We start from the raw sequence: 9900 nt of genomic DNA, 5'->3' as shown, positions 1-9900 counted from the left end.
GGCACAAGTAGTCAATGTTATTTTGTCCTCGCCCAAGCCCAAACACATAGATGGTGTTCCGGTCTTAGGATTAATAGTCACTATACTCTTTTCAAGGCTTTGTACTAAGCTTCTTCCTTTACCAAAAAAATCTAACAGGCGGGGACAGAAGTACATAGGTAATCTTAATGCATCTCGCCTCTTTTTCAATGAGAAAATGCAATATATTTTAAATCCCCACTAACATTTTATCTCACCGTGCAAGCTATCCGCATCAGCATCCACTAGCATATCCTGCTAAGACATGCAATTATCTCTTTATTAAGCGCTCGGCCTAGTCTGGCCAACTTCCAACGGTACATGCAGCCAATTCCAACAGTTCATTAACATTTGCTATTATCCTGTACTATAAATTAAGCCTGTGGCAGCAGGCACCCATCTCATCAAGCCCATATAGTTGAAAAACCCATCTCATCAAGCCATGATAAGGACTAAGTCCGCAGTGCATGAGAGCCGGAGCATGCAGCACGGTGAAGGCCCTGCCGCGGTGCTCGCCATCGCGACAGCAAACCCCTCCGGCACCATCCTGTCCCAGGACGAATTCGCCGACCAGTTCTTCCGCGTAACCAAAAGCGATCACCTTATTGGCCTGAAGGAAAAGTTAATAAGAATATGTAAGTCTATATAAGCATGCACATGCTACATGTTGTTTTTTTAGCCTGGACTTCTATGTATGCAAGTTGTAGTATTCTAATTCTACTCAAGTGGAGAGGGGTGCACGAAGATGGAGACTAATGAGAGGGCGCTAAGGAACAAGGAACATCTACTTGATCAGGAGCAGGGACTTTTGCCGCTCTTTGATTGCTGCCTCCGCTGCTTCGCGGACTAGCCGCCGTGCCACCGTGTGCAGATGCAATTCAGGTCGCCTGGTGATGGCTTCATTTCTCCCTCTTTCACGTCTAGAGGAACACGATGCGCCTACCCCACTAGGGGCGCCATTCCCGTTGGTGACGACACGTTGCCCTGTGTGCCGCGGTGGCCGTTGCCTGCATGCCGGGATCCCGCTGACGTGTCTCCTACGTGTGGAGATTAGGAGGGATGTCGTGCTGTGAGGGAGAGTGGAGGGGATATACAGCACTACTACACGTCATCACAGCCGGTTCTAAAACCTCACTAGTATCGCCGATTTTGGCGATCGATTTGTTTTAATCCTGAGATGCCTTCAACGGTTGGTAACACAAGTCACTAAGTCATGCGATTTTTTTGCATGATGGGCAGGCGTGGGATTTGAACATAGGACCTGTATCCTCGTGTGTAGCTTCAAATATGGCAACCTTTACAAATCGTTGTTCGGAAATCATAAATTTGGGCCCAAAAAATAGCAGAATTCTCCTCTAGTCACTTCACCCTAAAAATAGTTATGTCCATAGGGCATATTCATTCCCCTCGTGTTATGTTTTTGGGATTTTGAAATGAGTATTTGGGACCCTAACTGAATTCGCATGAAAAAGTTTTCAACTGCAAAGTTATACATATTGCTGAGTTCTAAAACTTTCGTTTTGGTCGTTATCCATCTGAGGTCATTTAAAAACATCGAATTTTAATGTGCTCTAGATCTAACTGCCTACAAATCGATTTTTACAGGCGGCTTTACATCCATTTGTAGAGGAACTGTATCTAGAGTCGCCTCTAAAAATAGGGGCATTTGTAGAAGCAGCTAAAAATAGCAGTAATCTCTACAAATACATTTTTAGAGCGGCTCAGTTCGAACCGATTTGTAGAGGCGGTAGTAAATTGAGCCACCTCTATTAAAAAAGAAGAAGATATCTCTTGAAATCATATCTATAGTAGTGAGATCGAATAGTTTTTAAGGCGTATTTGGGCCCCTAAATTATCTAAAAAAATGTTGTTGACTACAAGATGTAGATCATGTTAAGGTCTACAACTTTGGTATAGACGCTATCAATAACCAAAGTTTGGAATTTCAAATTCTAAGAGCGTAAAATTAGTGTGGGATTATAACAATCTCAAATAAGAACCACTACAAAGTTGTAGGTCGCATCGACCACTATAACTTTAGTGTTGACCTTGTCAACATCTGAGATCTCATGTTGGAAAATTAAAAAAAAATTAAAATATAATAATCTAAAACAATTATCTAGGGTTCTAAGATCAGTAATTTTGATATAGAACTCGTCTTCATTTGAACACATAAAAATCTTATGAGTTCTTGTGTGCGTAAAATATTTACATAGGCAAACCCTTAAGAGATCTGCCTCCACGTATTTGCATTCATTTCTTAGGAGATTATTATCTCTGAAAAAATAGATTCACAAACGTTGCCCTTGTTCATTAGGTCCCTAGGTGATATATAGATATGGCATACGTATCGAGAGATCTACGTCTGGAAATAAAATCTAGCTCGTATTTTTGTACACAAAATTGTTTCCATGGTAGTGGTCGTTCTTTTGTTACCGTGGATTTTGTAGATGTTCACGTGTCATGGTTGTCTAGATTTTTCAGGCTATAGGTCCGCTGCATCACTTGTATATGTACTGTACATGTTGCCTTTTTTCAAGTACGGGAAACGGTATAAGCTCAACCGACTGAGTTTTTTGCACTCATACTAGAGATCAAAATAATGGTATAGCTACATATATATAAATAAACTGTCTGAAGTTTCAAATTTGATTTCAGGCAATAAAACAGGCATAGAGAAGCGGCACTTCCACATGACCGAAGAAATACTCCGTGCCCACCCGGAGTTCATCGACAGAGCTCTTCCATCCCTTGATGCTCGCAGCGACATTGTTGCAACCGAAGTCCCCAAGCTCGCAGAGTCCGCCTCGGTGAAGGCCATCGCCGAGTGGGGACGTCCAGCCACCGACATCACCCACCTCATCTTCAGCACCTACTCCGCCTCCGGTGCCCCGAGTGCTGACCTGCAGCTAGCCTCCCTCCTCGGCCTCCGCCCTTCTGTCTGCCGCACCATACTCAGCCTCCACGGCTGCTACGGCGGTGGCAGGGCACTTCACTTGGCAAAGGAGCTCGCCGAGAACAACCGCGGCGCGCGTGTCCTCGTGGCCTGCTCTGAAATCACCCTCGTCTGCTTCGGCGGTCCCGACGGGAGCAACCTCGTCGGCCACGCTTTATTCGGGGACGGCGCTGGCGCTGTCATCGTTGGCGCTGGCCCCTTGACCGCCGGCGAACGCCCGCTGTTCGAGATGGTTTCCGCCACACAGACGACGATACCAGAGACCGAGTACGCGCTGGGCATGCAAGTCTCAGCAGGCGGCCTAGATTTCCACCTCGCCATCCAGGTGCCGATGCTGCTGGGACAGAACGTCGAGTGGGCCCTGCTCAATGCCTTTAGGTCGGCGCTGGGAGACGACGTCGAGGTGACATGGAACGACCTATTCTGGGCTGTGCATCCGGGTGGCCGCCCAATCTTGGATAAGATAGAGGAAGTGCTTAAGCTGGAGCCAGGGAAGCTGGCGGCCAGCCGGCACGTTCTGCGGGAATACGGAAACATGAGCGGCGCAACCATAGTCTTCGTGCTGGATGAGCTACGACGCCGCCGCCTTAGGGAAGAGAAAGGCGACCATGACCACCAGCTACCGGAGTTGGGGGTGATGATGGCCTTCGGACCCGGAATCACAATCGAGACGATGGTGCTGCGCATCCCGAGCGATCCCAAGAAGAATTAGCTGGTTATTATATGTATTTATTGTGACCTTGTTGGCATTGCATGCTACTAGTAACTTGCATCATGTTGAATAATTGCTTAGCCATGTAAGTGTACATGTGTGACTTGGTCAAATACTGTAGTTAAGTGTGTACGTGTGTATTCAGTTCAGCTGTTCCAAATAAACTAATGGTCTATATGTGTTGGATATAATAATATAATTATGATCATCTCTATATTTTTACTTGCAAAAATTTTCCGTGCATTGCAGCACGGATACAACCAATATAAACCATATGTATTTTTCTCATTTCATTAATAGAGAAAACGATATGATTACATGCTGAATCCATGGCTTGGTTAGTGATTTGTGCCCTCAAATGTTTCGAAACACAGCATCGGCCGCTCAGTTTTCCTATAACAAGCCTAGCGCCTTAGCTACCACTGAGGTCCAGAGGTGCCCTTGGTCGCATGCCTCTTGAAGCAACGACGATACTGATGTACAGATGCCATCAACTACGCATCGGTTCCCCTTCGCAAAAAAAAAAAAAAAAAATGACGCATCGGTTCCAATGCTTGCAAAGCATCCAAGCAAGGAGAACTGATCAAAGTGTTGAAACCCTTCGTCGCCACCTTGGTTGTTGGCCGCGACACACTTCGCTAACAAGCATAGAAGTCATCGTAACCCAGTGAAGGCGTAAGGATGTTTGGCCGACTCAAGTGGTTAGGATGTGGTAGATCATCTCTTCATCTTGGTCGCAGAGGGGACAGTGTTGAGGGTGTGGTAGGCTACATCGTGCTAGGCGGTCCGCAGTCCAGCACCGCCGATGCGCTGTCATCCACAGAAAGAACTTGTACTTCAACGGTGTCCAAGACTTCCAAATGCGCTTGTACAGCTCAAAGGAGACTGCTCCGGTAGAGAACTGACGATAGTCGATTTGGCCGAGTATAGGATGGAGCTCGATGGTTTTCACACATGGACGTCGTCCTCTTGATCCGCATGCAACTAAACTTGAGCTAGTAGATGGTCCCAAATTTGTGAGGCCCTTTGGGCTACAAGTACTGCTGGTTTTGTTGGGTTGAATCTAGCCCAACAGCTTTGGGCTCTCCCACTTCTCCTTCCCCTCTTCCTTTTCTGCTGCGATATTGATAGTGTCATCGACCTGCCTTCGAGATCTCTGGTGTCCCTCTGTGATCCAGGCGAGGTTGCTCACATGAATTTCTTGCTGTTGCCACTTCTAATTGGCGAACCCTCTTCCAAATATATCTCTTTATCTCTTCGACCATGCTCAACCTAGCTAGCTTGCTCCTTGTCCCATGCCATCAGCCTCCACTCCAACCACAGGGCCACCTTCAACATACCTGGATCACTCGTGCATATCCACACCTCCCTCCATAGCTCCACTGGCTTTAATCTTTTGAAGAGGTTGTTGTACCTTTCTCCCCGTGCAAAGCTGCTCCCTCAAAAGACATGCTGAGGCGTCGATGTCCTTTTATCGACTACAAAATCACCTCAAAACAGCTCTAGGACAGGCACCACATAGGCTCTACATCACCAGCCCCTAGCGAAACTACCCGATCGAGGATGAAACTCGCCCCCAATCTTCTTCGCGCGAAACCCCATCCCTCCTTTGAGGAACCCAAGGCACTTGGTCGCAACCAATTGCACAGAGTAGCAGTAGTCAAATTTCCCACTCTTGAACGGGCTAGGACCGTTAGAATCCGGCGATCATTGGGATTTTCTCTTAGTTCAGCACTGGTTTGTCATCCGCTCTGAAGCTAATATTTCTCGATGACCATCCTTCGGCTGGATTTAGGTTAAAAGAAACAAACACACATGTCACTACCCCTAACGAAATCACTGCAGGTTCAAACCCTCCTATCACTGCCAGAATTTGGATCGGTAGAAGAAAAGCGGCAGTGATGTGGCTTTTCTATCACTGCCGGTTAAAAAAAATGACAGCGATAACAAACTTCACTATGGTTTGTAACACCAAACGGCAGTGTTAATTTGAGCAAAACTGCCGCTTCGTAACAACAACCGGGAGTGTCGATTTGAGCAACACTGTCGGATTAGAACCTAAACCAGCATTGATATACCTATGATCTTTGCCGGATCTGGACTGCAACTGGCAGTGTTGATGTGAGTAACACTGCTGGTTCAGTACTTAAGCTGGTAGTGCTAGCTATACCTATGATCACTCACTAGCACAGAAACAAGCTGTACTCCCGGTTGAGAAACCCCTTCAGTCCCGGTTTCCCAACCAGGAGCATGAATCCGGGACTAAAGAGCTCCTCCTTTAGTCCCGGTTTCTCGCTCAGGACTAAAGATCCACCTTTAGTCCCGGTTGATAATACCAACCGGGTCTAAAGGGCCCCTCCTTTAGTCCCGGTTTCTCGCCCGGGACTAAAGGTCTGATCGGAACAACACTAGACCTGGCAATACGGATGCACATCCAATTAAGTCCATCCAACGAAATTCAATAGAGCAACTCAACTTACGGACTTGAATGGATGACGAAATATAAACGCAGAATCAAAGATATAGAGCCGCGAATCAAACGCACGCAGTTCATCCAGAATCATCATCAACATACGGATAGTAGGCAAAGACGACAGATACTAACATAACAGTCACCATACACGAACTCAGATGACAAAGGATAGATCAATCACCATACAAACTCAGATCCATCCACCCTAACATGACAGTACTGGTAGAGATACCATAAAACTCAGCAGATGATACTATAATACTAGTAGTAGCATATGAAGATAACTAGTCACACCACGGGCGGCTTGCTTTTTCATCCTACGGGGCCACGCCGTCGACGGCCTGTGGAGCCTCCTCAGCCGTCTCCTCCTCCTCCTCCCTCACGAGAGCCGCGAAGCGGGTGACCGGCGCTGAAAGAACCTGCTCCCCGCCGCGGATGGGCTTCTCGACGATGAACACCTCGGTGCCCCCGCCCTCCTTGACCATGACGTCGACCTTCTTCGGCTTCGCCATCTTGGCGAGCGTGCGCGCGACGGCCGCGGGGTCGGCTTCGTGTAGTGGGAGGGGCGGGCTACTTCTCCATGTGCTGAGGGCGGCATGGGTCAGGCGGATGACTGTGGTGGGATGGCATAGACGGAAGCAGATGGGTGGGAAGTGGGATGCTGATGCGAGAGAGAGGGGACTGGGGATGGGGACGTTGCTTTAAAGCCGGGAGTAGACTTTTACTCCCAGTTGGAGGGACCAACCGGGAGTAAAAGTTAACTTTAGTCCGGGTTGGTAGCTCTAATCGGGACTAAAGGTCCCGTAGACTTTTACTCCCGGTTGGAGGGGCCAACCGAGAGTAAAAGTTAACCTTTAGTCCCGGTTGGTAGCTCCAACCGGGACTAAAGGTCCCCTGCAGCAAAAGCCTGCCGCAGTAGCCGTTGGCAGGGACCTTTAATCCCGGTTGGAGCTACCAACCGGGACTAAAGGTTTCTCTAGTCTCGGGCGCAAAAAATACCGGGACTAAAGCCAAATTTTGAAGTGGATCAAAAGTCGTTTCTCTACTAGTGACTGCCGGCTTGTTGGTGACCAGGCAGTGATCCAATTTTCCCATATTGTTATTTAATAATTGATTTTATTATTTTTGTCTAATACTTTTTATTTCCTTTGGTTACTAGACCCACATACATCACAAATCCATCAAGATTTATATTACAAATGTTACAATAATGTATTTGTTACAATTACAATGTATATATTACAATAGTCTGTGAAACATGGATTTATCATAATCCTTTTTGTACTTCTTGGACCGTGAAATGGAGAAAGGTCCATTTTTGCTCAACACCGCCTCCAGGATGAAGGATGCTAGCTCATCTTGGAATCCTCTGATCTTGAAGTCTAGTAGCTTTTTGTGTTTAAGTTTCTCGCGCTGTCGTTGAACCAAGATGATATCGAAATGCACAAGACAAAACAGTAGTGTGTTTTGTTGAATTAACCGACATACATGAAATGAGAAAGCTGCACACCATTTTATTCCCTTCCCTTTTGCTCCCACAGTACACATGCACTGCCCACATCATGTAGAACCCGCATTTGTTGTTGGCCATCGGCTGTTGTAGGGTTTCCATTTGCATATAATCAACATCTAATTGGGTCCACCTGTTCCCGTCCATATTTTTCATGATACTGTATGCAACATTATAAAGAGTGAAAGGTGATGACATTAGAATGTATTATGTGATTAGAAAATTATATGTTACTAGGTTCATTTACTTATTTAGCACTGTGAGTAGGTGCTTGATCTGAGAAAGTGGCCTTTTCTTTGTGTCCCACACCTTGATTCGTGATTCTGCAAGTTTGATATCTAAGAGACGAAATTGAAACTGCAATCACAAAGTCAAACTTAATGAATAATCTTCAAAAAGATAAGAAGCACAAAAATAAGGATCGATAATACATCATTGCAGTTGTTTGCTAGGAGTATGTTTGATTTCACATAGAAGATTTTGGTCATAGGTTCAATCTGATCTGCCCCATCACAACATTAATCGCGTCAGCATGTTTTCTCATTTACTTGACAGTGGTCCAAGAAGGCTATATGATCGAGGTCATTCTCTACGCAAACGTGTGCCTACAACCTGCATAAGCATGGTATATGTTCAAATGTTGAAGACATAGTCTAGTTAATATCGTGATCATAGGGTACTTACAAAAGTCCACAACAACAATTTTTGCGTATCGAGGTCCCGCCTCTAGAAGAGATGAAACAAGGACTCATATTCGACATAGTGCTTCTCTTCTTGTTTATTAAAAATGCATTCGGCGGGGACAATAACTTCAAAACCTCTGACACCTACTTTGGTATAAAAATGTAATACGCATGCAGTTAACGCATATCTATTGGCCAATCTCTAATCTCCGCTTTGGTTTCCATCAAAGGTTTGCCTCTTTTATACTTGTTTGTAGTTTTTGCCTTGTCAATTTCTTTTTGACCGCTATAGATCTTCTCAGCATCCTCCATGCTTAGTTTAAAATCTACAACCAGGTTCTGTATCGCTAGCTTCTCAAGAATGTGTTCTTCTATGACTCTATCTTTATTCGTAGTGCTTCTAGTTTTCCTTTTGTATTTGGAGGGCCGAGGTATGCCCAAAATTTTCTCCTTGCTTGTAGCCTCTAACTCTTGCCTCATATTCAACAAGCTTGTTATGCTCACGCTCATCGGCTTCTTTTCTAGACTAGATTTGGGAGCATTACCTACAGAATCAGATGACCTTTTCTACAAGGTTGATCTTGTTGAGGGTTGTGATGGAACTTGTTTGGATCTTGATGGAGGAGGAGAGGAGTAGGAGGGGGACTTCTCTTTTATGTGGTGTGATGAAGAGGTAGGTGGAGGAGGAGGGGGAGATTTCTCTTTTATGTGGTGTGATGAAGAGGTAGGTGGAGGGGGGAAGGAGGAGACTTCTCTTTTATATGGGTGATACAGAATTATGAGGATGTAGAGGAGAGTCATCTCCTCTAGGGGCATGAAGATCGAGGCAGATGATCTCTAGGTGGCATTAGTGCCCTATGAGGTGACAATTCACCATCATCCTCATCACCTGAAGGTGGCTGGTCATCAAGCTTTATGAAGCGACATGTCTTCCTCAGCCTTATTCTGAACAGTAATCCCCTCCTATTATGAATCTATCCCTAAGATACTTCTTGATGTGGCCAAGGCCTCTAATCTGGTCAACAAGATGAACAAGTAGATGCATTGACATATCAAAGTAAGTCAGTGGAAAATGCATCTCAAGCCTACTTAAGGTATTGGCTATGTCCTGCTACAACTGGTCCAGCTTGGTCACATCAATGACATTTTGTTAGATTGCATTGAAGAATGAGCACAACTTTATGATTGGGTAGTGGACCTTGTCGAGGAGGATACCACGAAGGGCAACTAGGAGCAGATGAGTCATAATGACATGATAGTCATGGGCATTCATACAACCAAACTAGCCTCTTTAGGTTCACATAGTAGCCCGTCGAGACATTGAGTTCATTAAGAAAGAACATACCATTGCCTTTTCTCCATTTTTCTAGGTCGATGATACAACCAAATGTTTCCTCTAGCCATCCCCAAGACTTTATGGGATGTAACTCTTTCTAAGCTTGCATGTCCAGGTGTGTTTTTAGTGAATCCTTTGCTGCCCCTCCCATGTTCATCAAGGTGTTCAGTGTGTTAGTGCAAATGTTTTAAGAAATGTGCATGGGATCAAGA

At 45.5% G+C, this 9900-nt stretch overlaps 1 protein-coding gene across 1 annotated transcript; it reads left to right on the top strand.

Moving 5' to 3' along the window:
- Positions 1 to 437: 437 nt before the first annotated feature.
- LOC136493000 (bisdemethoxycurcumin synthase-like) lies at positions 438 to 3885 on the top strand. The gene is made up of 2 exons (XM_066489028.1): positions 438 to 653; positions 2677 to 3885. The coding sequence occupies exons 1-2, from the start codon at positions 461 to 463 to the stop codon at positions 3684 to 3686; spliced, it is 1203 nt and encodes a 400-aa protein (XP_066345125.1). The 5' UTR covers positions 438 to 460; the 3' UTR covers positions 3687 to 3885.
- The last annotated feature ends 6015 nt before the right edge of the window (positions 3886 to 9900 follow it).

The sequence above is a fragment of the Miscanthus floridulus genome, chromosome 11 (genome assembly GCF_019320115.1).
Source record: "Miscanthus floridulus cultivar M001 chromosome 11, ASM1932011v1, whole genome shotgun sequence".
Taxonomy (NCBI): Eukaryota; Viridiplantae; Streptophyta; class Magnoliopsida; order Poales; family Poaceae; genus Miscanthus; species Miscanthus floridulus.
This window is presented reverse-complemented; position numbering and strand designations above follow the sequence as displayed.

Bases quoted from the DNA above. Each gene is read 5' to 3' on its own strand.
- LOC136493000 (XM_066489028.1), top strand. From the start codon at position 461: ATGATAAGGACTAAGTCCGCAGTGCATGAGAGCCGGAGCATGCAGCAC. The intron at 654-2,676 runs GTAAGTCTATAT...ATTTGATTTCAG, and splicing joins GGAAAAGTTAATAAGAATAT to GCAATAAAACAGGCATAGAG.